Source organism: Tetrao urogallus (genome assembly GCF_951394365.1).
Source record: "Tetrao urogallus genome assembly, chromosome: 5".
In the NCBI taxonomy this organism is placed as follows: Eukaryota; Metazoa; Chordata; class Aves; order Galliformes; family Phasianidae; genus Tetrao; species Tetrao urogallus.
In genome coordinates, this window is record NC_136818.1 from 2,593,891 (window position 1) to 2,611,640 (window position 17,750).

Genomic DNA, 17,750 nt, shown 5'->3' on the forward strand with positions numbered 1-17,750 from the left:
GTAGAACAGCTGTGATGTGAGCACTCCCTGTGACTGTGGTGATCCTGTGCCCTGGGCATGAGCCTGGCCTTGGTTGGTACCGCAGCTCCTGCTCCCTCACAAAGGCAATAATGAGCCCTGCTTGGAACTGAAAACAAAGATATCTCATGCAATAAACTGTAGCAATGAAAAAAAAAAAAAAAAAAACCACAACAAAATAAAATGCACAGCTACTTAAGTAACCGAGCTTTATTTCGAATCTTTGAAGTCATAAAATGTCTCATTTTACTGATATATGTACACGTACAATCAGGAGGTTTAATTGCTTTTCCCTTGCACAGAAATAAAGTTTTAAATAAACCAGAACACCTCGACCCAGACAAGCGTAATGCAGATTTAATTATCTAACTTGGTCCTGTACACAGAGCACACGCTTCTCCGCATGGTCACTGGTTTATCAATTAGTTGCAATATGATTTTTGGCAGTAATATATTCAAGACACAAAGTGCAAATTACAAGAAGCAGAAAATGTTATCTCATTCAGAGTAATGAGAAGTGCAAAATATCTCAGCCCATAAATTCTATTCTTTATGTATATGAACAGTATGTGCATAACAGGCTAATAAATAGCCATGTAAAACTTCATTGATTAAATGCAGCAACATCTTAAAGTAGGAATGCAACGTCTAAAAAGAACCAAACCAATCAGAGGAACCACTACGTTTTGTTCATAAATTCTATGCAATGTTTCTGAAGGTACCTCTCCACAGCTCACCTACCTGCACTGAACTTCCACGCGCCTCGGATACCTCTGCAGCCAAAGGCAGCTACACATTGTCCAATTCAACACATTTGGATACAGTTTTGTGTCTGCAGCCAAGGGCCCACTAACCCTTTGCTTGGCAAATCAGTGAGAACCCATTTGAAACGTTAAGTCTCTTCCAGGCACTATGAGCAGAACACCCCCTCCGTGTTCCAGCAGGCTAAATGCACTTCGTGATTGCCTAAATTCAAAGAAAACTTCTACATGAACTGAAGAAAACCTTTTCAAGGCAAGCTCATTGCAATTCAATGCAGGCAATCCCAGCTTGCTCCTTTCAGGCTGTGTTCTTCTACCTAACATGGGGGAATACCCAGCCCAGCTAAAACATACATACTAACAGTACCTTTTCCTTGTGCTACTTGGTCATTATATTACACGTTTTCAATTCTCTTTCCATTTATTTCTAGGGATTTTTCACATCAGATGAGCAGACAATTTTCACACACACACACTTCATTTTTTTCCCCGCTACATCATCATTATAAATTACACCAAACAGCCCAAATGAGAATGGGTTGCTTCCTCCAAAGCCCTACTGTTCCTCTAGATAGGCAGATTAAACCACAGTGACTTGCAATGCCATTAATCTGCCTGCCAAATTCATTTGCTTAATCGCCAAGGCCACGGTTGTACCATCACTGCAGGAACGGCTGCGTTACCGAGTCACTACTGCTTGGTGGAACGTGGCTGCATCCCACCTCCACTGCACAGGAGGGCTGAGCTCATGCCAGAGAGCTCAAGGGCTTCAGCTGCACCCTGTGGCTGGGGGATGCGGTTGAGAGCCCTGCAGTGTGCTGTGCCCTGGGGAAACAGGAGGGAGCAGCCAGCCACAGGGAGGGCATCACTGTGACCTCCTACAGCCGTTTCCTGCAGCAGCAGCTCCTCACCGCCTGGCAGTGGCTGGCATCCCCCAAAACTGAGCCCCAGAGCTCCCGAGAGCCATCCTCCTTATCCATGAAAGCCTCTTCCAGCACTACCTGAACCTGGAGAGACTCCTGGAAACGAGGAATGGTGTGCTGGTTTGGATTAACACCATCTAGCCTCCAAGACAACGTGCAGAGGGACAGCCATCATGGCAAGAATTACAGGATCATGTGGCCGAAGCAAACTTTTGTCTTCATTAAAGTTTCAGGATGAACAGTTATGCTGCAGCTTGGCACAACAGCGACTGCCTTTGTATGCAACATGCCCGGCACGTATCAGCACATTTCTTCTTTAAAAACATAATCAGAATAGAACGAGATATGTTGTTGTTCATGCTGCCTAAATATCTGAAAAGGCTCAAACATTTAAAAGCCTAAAAAAATAAATTCCCCTCTCCCCTGGTTTATTTTTCACGCTAAAGGCTGCAAATTGACACATCACAGTAATTACCTCTGACTAACTTCCATAGACTTACCCAAAGAGATAAACATGAGAAGTTCACATTTGACTATCAGACTTACTGTGCTGAACACAAATAATTTCCCAGAGGAGAATTTGATATTTCATCATTTGGAACAGTGGTAATTTAATTACATTGCTAATGTTTTCTGGCATACTTGAAAGGACAATTAGCATAAGTAAATCATGAGTGAGATGACAAGTCACTCAGCATTTATTTCTGCTCATCAGATGAGATTGGCTGATGATCTAAATTCTCCTTTGTATTTGAACAGAGCCCAGGTTCAGCCAATGTATCTGGGGTTCAGACTAGTGGAGGTAAACTGACGTGTAAATAAGGCGAAATGGATCTTATTCTTTGAAGCCCGTTAATTAAAGTTGTCCAGAGAAAACTCAAGAGCCACCAGAAGTCAGGGGAGGGCAGGGAGAAAGGCTGATGGGTGTGGAAGGTTAAACGAAGCTCGAGACGCACACTGCCCGTTCTGGCAGCGGGCTGAACGCTGATTAATTTTGGCCAGAGTTTGCTTTACACCCAGCTCAGAGCTGAGCTGTATTATTATAGCTCTACCGATGTTTCAAAATAATTGTATTTATCTCTGCAAGTGCAATGACATTCATGATAACACCGATAATGTCACAGTTCCTTTCTGGCGCTTCAGAATAGCTACAGCTTGCTCATGGGTAACACCTTCCAAAGCTTCCCCATTAACTGCTAAAATCTGATCGCCGCGCTTCAGTCTGCCATCGTCCGCAGCTGCTCCCTGCAAATGGCAAAAGGAAACGTTATTGGCTGGTAGCACGGAGCCCTCCCGTCTCTGTAATGCTGATGGATGAAATGAGGAGGGATGCAGCACTGGAAACCCCACCGTAACGGGGTGGGGGATGTGGAAAAGGAGGGAGCAGTAACACGGGGCCAAAATCTGCAGTGTTTGAAGTCTTGCTCCCTGCTGCTTAGCCAGCTCTGCAGGTCTGGGGCAGCACGGGCAGGCAACACATCTCCAGGAAAAGGAGAATCAGCTCGTTCCCTGGGAACAAGGCAGAGTAATGACTGGTTCTGTGTTTTCTGATCACGCAGAGACTTGTTAAAGCAATACCTACGTGGCTCTGCACTCAGTACTGAGAAACAGGTTAAAATGTGGGAAGAAAGACAGAGCTCAGAGAGAGCCCCCGGCTCTGGGATTAGGTTTAACTAAAGGCCCTGGGAATCACCCACGGAGCTCCAGAAGTGGCTGTTCCCCTCCTGAGCTCCCAAATATGGCTCTTTTCCCTGTATCCAGAGGCCCTGCCCAGAGTTCAGCTCACGATGACTGCCTCTGTCTCCTGGCCCCAGCAGTGGATCCTAGTTTGGGAGTTTCTCAGCTGTGCTCACATCTACAGATCTGTAAATCTTAGCATCTGTTTAAAGACAAGGTGATTTTTTTTTTTTGTTCATTTTCTATCACCTACCCTCTCAGAAATGCAAACAGTTACAGAACAAACAACTTTCTGTGACTGATTTCCAAGTTGCTTTATGCTAGGTCTCCCTAATCCCCACTGTTTCCCTCCCCCGTTTCAGGACTACATCAGTCACGACTCCATGAAAAGACCTTGCTGGCAAATGCAGAGAGCAGCCCCAGCTGCAAGGTGCTGTGTTGTGCTGGTTCCTCAGCATGGGACCCATGCCCTCCCCTGATGCTCAGGGCCAGGGACCAGCTGGGACAGCAAGCAAACAGCACAGGGAAGGCAGTGCCCACGGAGAGCATGAGCACGGAACTGGAAGCGAGGGAGGATAACTAAAGCCAGGACTGATGTGGAAGCCAATTCATCAACAAGCCACATGGGGTGGCGTTTCTTTCTTCCAGTGGCTTTTCTCATTGAGGTGACCATCTGGGCACAGGGATTTGCAACTGAAGCCTGGCCACAAGGATATAGTATCTCTGCAACTGTCTCCAGTCGTGTACAGTGAGAAAAATGATGCCTCCGTACTTCTGGGAAGACAGTGAGGTTTGCAGATATAAAGCTACTTTATAAATATTTATATGTATAAAAGCAAGTTTCCAAAGGACACAGAACAATTTTGCTGAGGTGAAGTGTCTTGTTTCAGCCATCAGTACTGTGAAATATAAACCAAGAAGCCAGAGGTGCGTTCTGGGTCTGCTCACATCCACGTACCCAGGCAGTTCATTTTCCTTTAGATTCCACATATATCACCCAAGCCAAATCTTACATTTATTATTTTTTTTTAAGATAATAAAGAAAAAGGGAGGAAAAAAAACAAAACACAAATATACCTTGGCAAATATAGTCTTGACATAAATGGGCAGGTCTCCATGGGGACTTCCATACCCCCCCACAATACTAAATCCCAGTCCATCAGAGCCTTTCTCCAAAGTAATAATCTTAGGCTGAGGTGCTCTGAAAACACAATAAATATCACTTAGAATAACACGGTCTGTCTGTGGGGATTTTCTGCAGAAGGAACACTTACAGAGAGATTTATCTATCAAGATTTTCTCATGCAGTCACTAAGCATGATTCCTGTCCTGCTGCTGAAACACGCTCCTGAGCAGCCCAGAGCTCACAAGCTGTTCCACATCCTTCAGCTCCTCCCTTTGAAAATACTTATTTATAAAGAGCTCAGCCAGAGCACTCCTCTCTGATGCAGGAGTGCTATTCCTCTAATCTGCAGTTGCTTAAAGGAGAGTTTGCTCTCTTACAGGCCAAGCTGCCATCCTTCGTCCCAGTAAGTGGTCACTGCAACAGCTGCCTCACAGGGTAATTTTATTTTGTGACTGCACTGAAGTGAGTCTGTCAGACAGCATGCAGCCAGCAGCACTTGTCTTTACAGTCTCAGCTCTGTTGTAAGTTCTTTGGGCTGTTTCTAACCTCCATCCCACCCACATCCCTGCACCTTGCAGCCCCAGAGCTGTTCCAGAGCCCCTCACTCAGTGCTGCCTGTGCCGAGTGGAGGAAGAGCCTTGGTGGAACCTCGACCATTCACTTCTATTTATCCACCTCAAGTCTGAAACAGGCATCTCTATACATGTAGAGAGAATATTCTGGACTAAAGGTGTTTGGCGTGTTCTACCAAATTAAGATATGGCCCATGGTGACTCGTATCTATCAGTTTCTTTTGGACACATATACCTACTTAAGTCTACTTCATATTTTCAAATTCAGATCTCATTACTATTTTGATACGGAAGGAGAATTCATATCCTTTTGGGAAGGAAGTAATTCTCCTTTGAGGGCAGCAATAAAAACAGTATCTCACACTGTAAGACTAGTGAATGCAGCATAAACAGCTCAACCTCTATGCTCATCCCTGAGACAGGGCAGCCACTTGCATCTCAGCATCATAAAACAAATATAATGAATCAAAGAATGAAAACGAAGGACAAGATGAAGCTAAGGAACCATATGAAGATCAAATGAATTTCTAAATGACAACTGGAGTGCCGTAAGCTGCCCTTAAAAGCATATGATGGAGAATGATGCACGGCCATGGGAGGGCTATGTCTCTAAGGTCTGTCACCATACAGAGGTGCTACAGATAGGAAAAAAAAAAAAGACTTTTTAGAATTGTAAAAAGGTTCAAAAAAACAAAGAAAGTTCTTGGACGTGTTTTGAAAGATTTGTCTGTTACCAGGTTTTGGTTTTTTTTTAATACCTCTTCTCTTCGTCTGCTGATGACCAAGGAGGAAGCCAACAGACAAGGGCAGAACTATCGTATCAGCATAACACGTTAGGAAAGATAAGATAAGGCAAGTGTTTGGAAATACATCTTACCCTTATTTAGACAATCAGTATCTGTTACTGGGTAAAGAAGGACACAGATCTGTGATCAGATTGGAGAAGGTCACAGTTACCATTTTAAAGGCAATGTAAATTAGAGAGAAAAGGAATAGGAAGAGGCCTCCTTCACCACCCTAGGCTTTTCCCTTGCATGGGGCACAGAAATATATCTGTTACACATGCTAATACAAACTTACTCTGGATCTTCAGAAGCATGCTCAGAAGAAGAGTTGACATTGCATCCTGCAGACATGCTCTCCAGTTGGGTAGCAATGGCACTGATGTTGGTATCAGCCACGACCTAAACAGGAGAAAGCAATGAAGTACTCTGCATGGCACTTAATGCTGAAACACTTAAATAATTACACAGAAAACAGCTAATATCAAATTTCAAACAAGTCCTACACTCTTATATTTCCTTCAACGCTTTCAAGTAATAGTGTTAAAAATTACTAATTACTAACCCATCTAAGTGGGGGTCAAACACTGACTTTGCTCTGGAGCTTTCTGTTGCGTTTACAGGACCAGCACTCAGGTGCTGAGCAGGGGGATACAAAGCCAGCTGCAGATGTACTGAGAGCACTGAGGGCTGGGTTTTGCTGTTCATTGAGCTCAGTCCCACGCATGATGGGATGCAGGATGCAGGCCCAATGGGTTTCATGAAAGACAGGGAGAAGACCCACTCCAGATCTTTTTTTTTTTTTTTTTTCCCCAATCTTTCATTGTAAGTTGATTTTCTATTTTTTGATCTTTTTTTCTGGAAAACATTTGAGGAAACCAACTAGAAGCATTTGGGATTTTAAGTGTCCACAGCTAGAAGGATAATTTCCCAAGGACTGCCTGCAGTGGTTCTCCCATACCTCCATCTCCATCTGATGACATACTCGATACTCGTCTCTGCTTGATGCCTGTTGTACAGGGGCTTGGCTCACTGACAGTGACAAATACCTACTAAGTTCCTTTTCAGTGCTTCCTCCAGCTACCTGAGGCCTTACTTTATCAAAATTAACAAGTGCTTTTCCCATTCCTTGCCGGGATCACAGCTGAAGGGAAACATACCTTTCTTAAACAGCAACAACAAAAAAATGCATTATATAAACCCCCTGTTCTAAATGAACGCTCACAATTCTTCCCCAGAACTGTATCCCCCTTTCTAATCACTTGGAGCCAAGAGAGGTTGGTAGCATTTTCTAGGAATAAAGCTTAACACTCGTGCAAATTTCACATCCCAGGTCTCAGGTTCAGTGATGGGGTCCCATGGAGGAGATGGCTGCACCTGGCTCAGGCAGCAGAGGCACTGAAGCTTCCCTTCCCGACGCAGTAGGGGAAAGAGTGCCAGCCAGTACTTGTCGTATTTTGTTATTGAATAAAATAAGGTAAAATAAATCTATATTCAAAAAATCTTCAGTCGGCAGTAAGAACGCATCAGAGTTCAACAACCTTGTAAAAAAAGCTTCCCCTTATCTCATTACTACACCTGTCGAAAAGAAATTAAATTAAACCAAAGCATCAAAACAGCCGGAAGGGATGATTGTTCCCCTGAGACCCTAATCTCCCATTTGCAAACAGCATTTGCAAACTCCTTTACCATCCTTCCCAGGACGTACCCATAATAAGCCTTTCCACACCACTGAACGCAATTATCTGACCTTTCAAAGCAGTTTGCCATGAAGTGGTCTAACCTGATAATAAACAGAATTACTTAATGACACATCAGTCACGATTATCGCATTGATAGGATTATTCCATTTAGATTGTTTTCATCAAAAAGCAGCCCAGCAATTGAGAAGTACCTGCAGTTGGCACACGCTGCAGACATAGCATCCTACTTACAGCGTGGCTGCAGCACTGCTCCACTGCTGCTGTTAAAATACAGCCTCCCATCACTGATTTTTAGCAGAGGAAAACAGACCCCATTCTATCAGAGAAAAGAACGGTATCATCTGTAAAAGTACTCAACACATTTTGAGCTAGATGGCAAAAATATGGAAGAAAAACCATCAGCTGACAAAAGCCAAGACATTTCCAGAACAACCTCTTTGTTTATGCGAGCAACAACTGACAGCGTGCTTCATCAGGAATAATTTTAAATACATGATGAGGTGGAATACGCTGTATTACAGCTTTCAAGATTAGCAATTTTGGGTTCCGCAGCAAGCTTTCATTTTCTATTCAGGGAATACTGTTGACATGAAAAGTGAAATTACTCAACGTTAGTAACAATATGATAACTATAATTTAACAGAAAATCCTCAGCTGGTGTGTCTCTGTGTAGCTCCTTTGACTTCAATGGAACTACACAAATACACCATCTGCTCTGGAACTGGCTCATCACTTACCAGGTCAGCAGTTCACGGACAGACAAAGAATAAGCAGTCTAAGTTTATTGTCGTTCCATTTTTCTTTCTTTGTTTTCTTTTCCTCTCACATGTTTAAATTTTTTTTTTATAGCCACATTTATGTTGTAATGAAAGCAAGAAGCCTGTGAAAATCTCTCAAGATGTGTTCAAACCCAATATGCTGCGATGATAAAGAAAATTACAGTAGATTCTACTCTTAAGCTTGTTTTCCAATTGTTACAATAATTTTGCAAACGGGTGGCATTTTGAATTCTCTCTGGCATGTATTTTTCCAATTTCTTTGTGTAAACATAAAAATAAACTCAAGATGAACACGCTGGCAAGCAGCAATCAGAACCCAAGTGGCAGAACACGGCTTCCTTTTAGCTAGCATATATGTGCAGCAGTGATAAACCCTTTCTTCTCTCTCAAGTGTTACTGTAGACTATATATAGAATATACATCTAGAATTGTAGATAATCAATTTTAGATGGCACTGTGTTAATGATGATGCTATCATTTTTGCTAATTGCTATTAGCATCCTTTCTTCTCTCCCTTTCAAGAACAAGAAAATCAACAACACAGTTTGGTCACAGTCCAGTAGCATGCATGCACACAGAACAGACACAGTTTCTTGTTCTTAGCTAACTTCAAATTAAAAACAAACAAACTTGGAAGCTTGTTGATTTATCAGGTGTAGCAACAAGTTACTTTGTTCTCTTTGTTACGCTTTTATATAATCGTGCTCACAGCCTGTACAAGTGGCAATAGAGAATTTTTTGAATGAAAATTATTTCTTGCTTTCATTCTGTGTAATTCCCATCAGCAAGCACCCTGCAATTCTGTGATGCCTTGTGCCAATGATGCTCAGGGTTTTTTTTTTCCCCAAATGCCATTTATCTACCCTCATGCAGCTGCATGTTCCATTTATCACCATACCTGCAGGATAATGCTCCCATAAGCATTCTTTAGTAGATTAACAGCATCTGCATGAGACAGCCCATCCAAAGGTTGCCCATTAAGACTGACAATCCGATCTCCAACCTAGAAGTACAACAGTAATGGAAAATTACTAGCATTAAGGAAAATTAAAATTAAGAATGCTTAAAATTCCTGATGAACTTGGCACTGCACAGTCGTGCTTCTCTTTTGCAGGATTGCTTCTGTGAGAATTCTATGCTGCTAGTGATCATTTACCATTTGTCAGAGGTAGCACAATGCAGATTTTTTTTTTTAATAACAATGTGAGAAAAAAAGGTGGGCTGTGTCTTACTATTTCCATTTGCAAACAGAGAGGGTAAGATGGACTGCTTTTCTCCCATCCAAAAAGGATTCATTTGTGTTGATACGTGCAGACAAGTTCATATTCTCATAGATTGTGTAAGCACAAGATGAAAGCAGACGCTTCTGGTATTAACCTAATTAACCAACATTATTTCTTCTCTTTATGTATAAAGCTGATCCTGACACTGACACTTAGTGCTACTGTGTGTTTCTATTAGAGACAGAGCATGAACGTAGAGGTCGTTACCTAGTGAATCTCATGGGCCAAAGTTTTCCTGTGCAACTGCACAATAAATTCTTTTCAGTACTCCTTATTTCCTGAAACTCCCAAACTGATAAACGATCACTGTGGTCATCCCTAGAAATTCACATGTGCTATGAATCTGATGCAACCATTTTATTTTTGCAATTCTTTATAAGGTCCTTGGCATCAAACAAGCAACCTCTGGTCTGGTTTCTGCCTTGCCTGAGCTCTAAGCGAGGCCCAGCCTGCAGTCTCCAGAATGCCTGTGGTTTCTACACAGCTTGCTGCTTTCTCTGAGCTAGATGAACACCCACTGCAGATCTTCCAGTTTATTTCTTTTGCTCAATCACACTCAAAGACTACTAATGAGTGTTCTCTTCCTTAACGTTTCTCTTCCACGTAGGCAACCACTGCAATTGTCCCAAGTTGCAATATAATCAAAAGGGAAAGATGTGTGCAGGGCTTGTTAGTTTGTTTTAAAAAAGAAACAGGGTAGTCTATGAGACATTATCCAAGAGATGGCATATACAGAAGTGCCTGAGGCTCCTTCTCTGAGAGAGACATGCACAGCAGATGGAAAAGAAGGCACTGAGAGGACATTTCTACTTACTCTGAGTCTTTGGGTCCGTGCTGCCACACCACTAGCCTGAATCATAGCAATGAAGATGGGAATATCTCCTAATGGACTCCCCTTTCCTCCTGCTATGCTGATACCAAGAGCATCGTTTGGTCCCTAAAACAAAGCAAAAAAGCATTTTTGATTGGAGCCACTAGGAGAGGCCAATGTTTAGGGTACAGGAATAACTAATCCATTTGACTTACGTGTCATGGTGCAAACAATAGATAGGTTTGACACACACACACACACAGCCCCTCACACACACAGGCACACATTCGAGAGCCTATCGCAAACATAAATAACGCAATTTTACTTCTAAGGAACACTATAAAAACTGACAACTTCAGTCTAAGGTGTCAGCTTTTTGAATTGGTAGAAAATAACTCACTGACCCTTGTTATCTCCACAGTCCTTGGGCCCGTATCTGCTCCTACTAATAAAGAAACAAACAATTAGCTCCTGTAATTAAGAGATAATATAATTAAGAGATAACGCTGTCAAGTGACAATGGTCCCTTGCTGCCTAGTCAGAGTTATCACCAAGCAGAAGCAGAGCCTTCCTGTGCCAAATCAGGCAGGGCTGCTCACGTGAGAAGGACGGGGTTTCTGTTTCACTCAGAGCTGAATACGGACGCAATCACTGCGCCTGACGGATGCTGCTGTGATGCTCTTTGTAGCACAGCCGCCACTCACCACAATCTATTGAACAGCACCACTCTGCCGGCCCAAAGAAAAGCCCTATTGTGCATTTCACTCAATTAAAGATTGCCTTATTATTCATAAATCACAGTGTCTCCACCACAAAGGGTAGGACGCGCAGACTGTGGAGGTTCCATTGATTTCCTGTTCTAATTTGTGCTGTATTAGTAAATAATAGACAGCCAGGAAGTCTGGCTGGCATATATCTAGCCACAGGACATTTAGAAGTACTCAAAACATTCAGGAAAAAAAAAAAAAGAGAAAATAAAAAAAAAACCAAACCACTGAAAGGAATCATTTGAACTGGGACTAAATAGCCTAAAAGCTTACCGTGTAGTCCTGGGCTCTGCTATAATAATCCCTAATTGTACCAGCTTTAATTAAACTACCTTAGGAACCTTTTACAAGGCAGGCAGCATTAGCCTCTTTCAGAAGTTAACGATTCCCATTAACATACAGCGGCATTTCCTACCGCTGCACACACTGTGCTTGTGCTGATACCTGCCATGAGCACACAAGATGAGAGCACAAGGGCTGGCACTGCAAGGAGCCCAGCCCCAGGAATGCTGCATCAGGGCACGCACGCATGGGCCCTTTCAAAATGTGTAAGGATGGCTGCCCAAAAAGCCACACACACCTGTGAATGGCCAGAAGAAACGTCTTCTGCCCACGGTCAGGCACAAGCATGGGTTGTTATGGGTCTCTGATGTGGGTCAGAGCACACAAATGCACAGCTCCCCGTCAAGTTACTGCAGGTTGCAGATTCAGCACTCGCTAAATGTGTGAATTGCAATCTGGGCATTGTGACTTTCTCATTACAAAACACCCTTTTATACACTGAAGAGCAACACAGATATAAATGAAGTGGTGGCAGCTTTATTCCCCGAGAAAACTTGTTCTAATACAAGAACCTTGCCTGTGCTAAGCCTCCAACAAGGGCGCCGGGGAATAGCAGGGCACAGGAATTCTGCATTTAAAATAGAGGAGCCATTACTCTTCTACTAAACGTAAAAATAATGTCATGTGCTGGAAAGTGTTACAGGTCTTAAAACATCGGTGGTATGTCTTTGGGGAGGTTGCACAGGAAAATCAGTCTCAAGTATTTAATGTTGTTATTAAACAAGCACAAAAATAAAGGAGCGGTGCAAGCAGCAAGGAACGAATCCATCCAGATCATACCTGAGTTTCTTTGAGACACGTCTGCTGAAGATCTTTTTGTGCTGACAAAGTTCTGCAACGTGGAGAGGACCGGAGCGAGTGCGGGGTGGAAGTGGCTGTGGGCACTCTGTTGGCTCACCTGAAATTGAACATAAATCAGAAATTGAGAGTCAAACCCAAACATTAACTACCAGCCAGCCCCTGCAACATATGGCTGCAGCTGTGTTCTGTGCAACCAGACTGGAAATACCACACTGGCCACACGAGTGAAAGCCCCCAACTTCGTTTCCAGAGATGGAACCTACCAAATCTGCCCCTGTGTTGTAGGCATGCGTGCAGAGCTGCTCACAGGACTACAGGACTGGATTTCACTTCAGCATATACACCTGATCTGTACATTGTTTGGGTCTGGTTTTGGGAGGCTTTCTGGGTTGGACCAGACGACCTGCAGAGTCTCTTCTACCCTCAAGCATCCTGCGGATTGCTGCGGAGGCCATGAAAGAACAGGATGAACCTCCTCCATTGCTTATTGCCAGCTGGCCTCCAAACTTGAGGATGAATGCTGTGGGCATCTTTGTCATGACAGACCCACAGATACTTCATTGTAAGCTGAATGTATGCGAGGCACCCAGCAGGAGACCTGACAGCTCCTCTCAGGCAGTGGGGATAATTCCCATGCAGTCACCTACAGGCTTTGCTAGTGTAGCTGAACATTTTGTGTGATTACAAGGCCCTGGAACTAGCCCTGCTCCTTTCATTTGATGGAGATACTTCCAGAAAAGCAGCCCAGGTGCAAGACAAGATGCCCGTGCCTTACAGCTAACAACAGGAGGCACAACCTGGCGGGCAGCTGCTTGTGCGTGTTCTCAGTTCTGTGCCATTCATTTCCAGCACGATTTTTCCTTATCTGGCCTTATCTTCAGACTGCCCTTCAGAGGAAACATCATTATCAATTTAGGAAATGCGTCTGAACAACAGATTTCACCAAGGCCAGACACAAAACAAAGACCTGAGCTCTCCCTTTAAATGCATTAGGCGGCGAATCAAAAGCCCTGGCAGCATTCATCCCAACTGACCAGCGTGCAGCTGTCAGTGACAAACAACAGGCAGAGCACAATTTCCACGTCTCGTTCCCGATTCATGGGTCAGTTAACACAATTTGCAAAGCACGTGAAAGAAATCACTGTCCTGCACCACGAGCCTTATGTTTCTGCTGTTAAAGGTATGCAACAGACCAGAAAAAAAAGCCAAGTGAGGACAAAAGTTCGGGATGCTCTTGCCCAGAGGGCTCTGAAGCATTGCTCACAGTTGTGCAAATCATTCATGCTGATTCGCCATATTATCTGCCAGGAGTTTTATAACTCTTGGAACTGTTTTGCTGAGAAACATCCACTCGGTTTTCCAAATCCCCAGTCACTTTGGAACACCGAGATGGAGGCCCTCAAACGACTCTGCTCGAACAACAGCAATCAAGACTTCTCTTAAGATGAAGAAATACAGAAATTAACAGGTGTGGTGTGGTACAAAAGAAATGGGACAGCATTGCTTCAGTTCTGAGCGTTACGTAGCAACACGTAGTAACTTTAACCATCACCTTGCTGTCTGCACAACAACTAAACCAAGGAATAACCATGACTCCTGCCTTTACTTACTGCAGTCACTCTCATTTCCCTTTGTTGTTCCATCTTTCCTTGACTGCTACATGCAGTGCTGATATTCTCTAGTGGTATTTAGGCACAGTTTTAAAGCTGGGCTTAGCACACATGGCTGTGAGCTCCTCAGCCCTTCCTGACACTAACTCACACAGGCAGCAAACTGGATCACTGCTGGCTTTTATAAAGTGAAGAAATCATGCCACATGACCAGGATCTGGCACATTTTTGGGCTGTTCATGGATGAAAACAAGGAAAGGCTCCACTCTTACTGACTTAATCACTAGGATTATTTTTTCCTTGAAGTCATTCCTGCTTTAACTTACATCTCTAAGCCTCCTACTGCTTCTTCTTGCTGTTTCCATGCCATTCTTTTAGCATTTGTGGAGGCTGGGCTGGATCCCAGCAGTGTGCTGAGCAGGAGGAGGCCACCAGGAATGCCTCCCCATAGAGACAGGGGGCAAAATACTCCACAGAATTACACTCCTGTGAGCCACGGCTTGCCTGTCTCTGGGATGCTCCCAACTACAATATGGTGGCAAAGCAGCTGGTCTTCAGCAGGAGAATCCATTTTAAAAAGTTTTCCAAGTCATCTTTCCCTGGCTGTAGACTTTAATACTAATAGTATCAATGTCTGAGCGGATTAGGGGAAGTGAGGAGAGGGGGAAAGCCCTGCACTGATTGAAAAATGAATTGTTGTCCTCGCTTCAGGTAAAAAGCAAGTGAAGCAGGAAATTGCTCTGTGTTTTCTTTGAGAGCAAAGCAGCTCTCATGTGGTTCTGCCACAAGATAGGCAAAGATACAGTTCAGTTTCATTAACTCATTTTGATTGACAAAACAGCTGCAGAAGAGGCATTCAGCATTTTCTGCAAGTCTAAAAAATTCCTGGGCATCGTTGTTTGAGGAAAATATTACAAATTTTTGGTACATCGTCTCAGAAAAAAACCCTCCTCTAACAAACAAAAGAATCATTAACCGATTATTCCACTTACTCAGCGTTACAGCGTGACACTTTCTTTTCAGCTGAGTTATAAATTGTTTTGTTCCACACCCTCAGCAGTGAATGTCTATGGAAGGACAGACCCTCACGGACACCCCTTGCACAACTCTCCCTTTCCTTGCCCTTCACAGCTTCACTTTATACGTATGAATTTGTAACTAACCTGACTGTTCTGGGATGTTTTCCGTGATGACAGCCACGATCCAGCTCGCAGTCTCCCCAGCTCGAGATGCACCAGGCCTTGGGCACACTTGGGAAAAAGAACCACAACGTACAGCATTTAAATTGACATAGGATATTTCCTGCTCTCCTGGAGAGAACTATGTTCACATTCAACATCACAGACCCTTGAAGAAAACCACAATGTACTGAACGCTTGAAATATTCACATTTTCATTTGGAGTGTATCAGAAGTACCCACTTCCAGACCGCAGTTTATCCTCAATGCTGAAGTCAGTATGAATGTTTCTGCTTGCTCCCAACCCTTGGTACATGCTGACAGCCTTGGGAGCCTGATGGAGGAGCTGCCAGCAGGTGCCCGTGGTCAGGGCATCCTGTGCCCTCTCCTCCCAGTTAAGCCCATCGAGCAGCCACATGCTTTTCAATAGAGAAAAGAAGTTTCTCCCTGGCCATATAAAGTATAAAACCACTCCACCCCCCTAAAGAAGCTATGGTGGATTTAAACTGCAGTTTTATAGTTGCAAGCTAGTACAGCGAAGCCAAAGGCATTTTATTTCAGGGCAGCTCTGATCTGTACGCCTCTCAGGTTTCAAAATATTTTTCTAGCATATGAAGTTCACAGTTTCAAATCAACGCCTAAATGCGACGTCTCTTTGTTTTCTCATTTCATATCATTTCACTTCTAAATATACTAGAAGAAGTGATGCTGAATGGACCTTGCACAGTAATTTCAGATGAAATTCCTGTCTTTGTAATCAGTCTGAGCTGTCCTGGGTATGCGTAAATAGCACTTCAGGATAATTACCTCGCACGGCGTCAGTAACTGCAATTCCATCTCTTAAAATGTATTATGTACTCACCTTAAGTATAGTGGCAACAGTCTCTTGTGAGGCATTTCTCATATCCTCTCCATTAACTGACAAAATCTGATCTCCTTGAATTAATCTTCCATCTAGGTCTGCAGCTCCTCCTTTAACAATGTCAGAGATAAACACTCCACTTCCATTTCTAACAATGCAAGAAGCATATGGCTAATTACACAATCCAATATTCTTTGGGAGAACAATTTAGATTACTTGCATATAAGACACATAAAAAGAAACCTGTGAGCAGAGGAAGAATGACTTTTACACCCCATTCAACCATTTGAGTGTAAGAAAATCTATGAGCTTTAAAATCAATGCATGTTTTGCTACATTTAATGCTGTCTTTCCCCTTGATCTGTTAGTTCTGACTGTCCGATCCATAAAGATTCATGAAAAATAGCACTTGTATAAATAAAAAGCCAAGGATCGGTCTAAGATGGAGTTAAACCATCCCCTGATGTGCCTGATCTGAGTTATGCAGCCTTAGAAATGTATATATTTTTATATTCCCCCTAAAGGTTCAGCTTGGTTTCTTCTCTAAAAGCTTGGAGGCCCCAAACAGAGAAACCTGCAGAAAAGACTTTTATAGCTTGCACACAAGTTATGCAGCAGAAAATCCAACCCCGCGGCTGTCTGCCTGCAGCGAGGCTTGTGAGCACAGCTGGGGGGCAGAGCAGATTTACGAGCTGCAGCCCCACATCACGACTCCCTTCCCCACACTGCAGGACCCCTCTGTGCCCAGCCCCAGCTACCAGGGTTCGCTGTGGATGAGCTGGTGCAGGCTGCAAGGCACGGGGCTGGCGTTTGGCATCCTGCATGCAGCAGGACACAATGCTTTGCTGGCTGATAGCTGGCTCTTGCTGGATGGACTAAGGAAATTAGGTTACCTCTAAGGTGGAAACCCCTACATGCCAAGAACTTGTTAGCAACTGAAAGTTTTGTGCAGAAGCAATCAAGGGAGAGCTGGAGATTGCGATTACCATCTGTAGGGTAATTTACATAAGCTAAATTAATTACCCAACCCACAATCTGCTCTCAACACCTGGGTTAAGCATCACCAGTCTTGGGAAAAAAAAAAAAAAAAAGCAAACAAAAACCCCAAACTGCAGCAGAAACTTTACTGACCATTCGCAGTCAGCACAATAACACCATGATCTGTACTTGAGAAAATACCTTTTTTTTTTTTTTGGCAGTACAGAAGAGGAACCATATGATTCGTACACACCAGCACTGAATGAGTGCTTGCCTGTGTCATGCTGTAAATCTCTTCTAGCAATGAAAGATTAAATCTATCAGTGCTCTAGCTCGAATGATCTAATAGCAATGGTTTAGAAATACATCAGCACAAAGTCACATTTTATTAAGCAGCTGTTACCCTCCACAGTATCTCAGATTCTGCTCTTTATTCACAGCACCACTGTCTCTAGTGCTGTATAGTCACTCACACAGCTGACAGGGATGGGGGTCTTTCTCTTTACCAGGCTCCTATCTTCCACCAAAACCGGTCACTTTGAAACAGAATATGATATAGATCTAATTAATAAATTCATTTTCAAAGGCATGTCCCAGTATTTGGAAACAAGGAGTTTTTTTTCCCCTATGTTGAAATCAGAACTGCCATGGTTAGGGCTCTCAGGCTCAGCCACAGCTATGTTTAAGCCATCATAACATTAAGCTACCAGTTCTGCATGTGTTCGCTGAGCCTCACTCATTCACAGAGTGGGACACGATGCTGCAAACTGGGAGTCT

The 17,750-nt window shown here is 43.4% G+C and overlaps 1 protein-coding gene across 1 annotated transcript in view; it reads right to left on the reverse strand.

Moving 5' to 3' along the window:
- Positions 1-2,800: 2,800 nt before the first annotated feature.
- PATJ (PATJ crumbs cell polarity complex component) overlaps positions 2,801-17,750 on the reverse strand; it is a gene marked incomplete at both ends in the record, with an annotated part of 132,519 nt that continues 117,569 nt past the window's right edge. The window contains 9 exons of the mRNA XM_079536430.1: positions 2,801-2,947; positions 4,457-4,580; positions 6,158-6,261; positions 9,240-9,344; positions 10,439-10,561; positions 10,840-10,880; positions 12,325-12,442; positions 15,119-15,205; positions 15,996-16,143. Of these exons, the coding sequence (XP_079392556.1) occupies positions 2,801-2,947; positions 4,457-4,580; positions 6,158-6,261; positions 9,240-9,344; positions 10,439-10,561; positions 10,840-10,880; positions 12,325-12,442; positions 15,119-15,205; positions 15,996-16,143 (997 nt within the window). The remainder of the gene's footprint in view (positions 2,948-4,456; positions 4,581-6,157; positions 6,262-9,239; positions 9,345-10,438; positions 10,562-10,839; positions 10,881-12,324; positions 12,443-15,118; positions 15,206-15,995; positions 16,144-17,750) is intronic.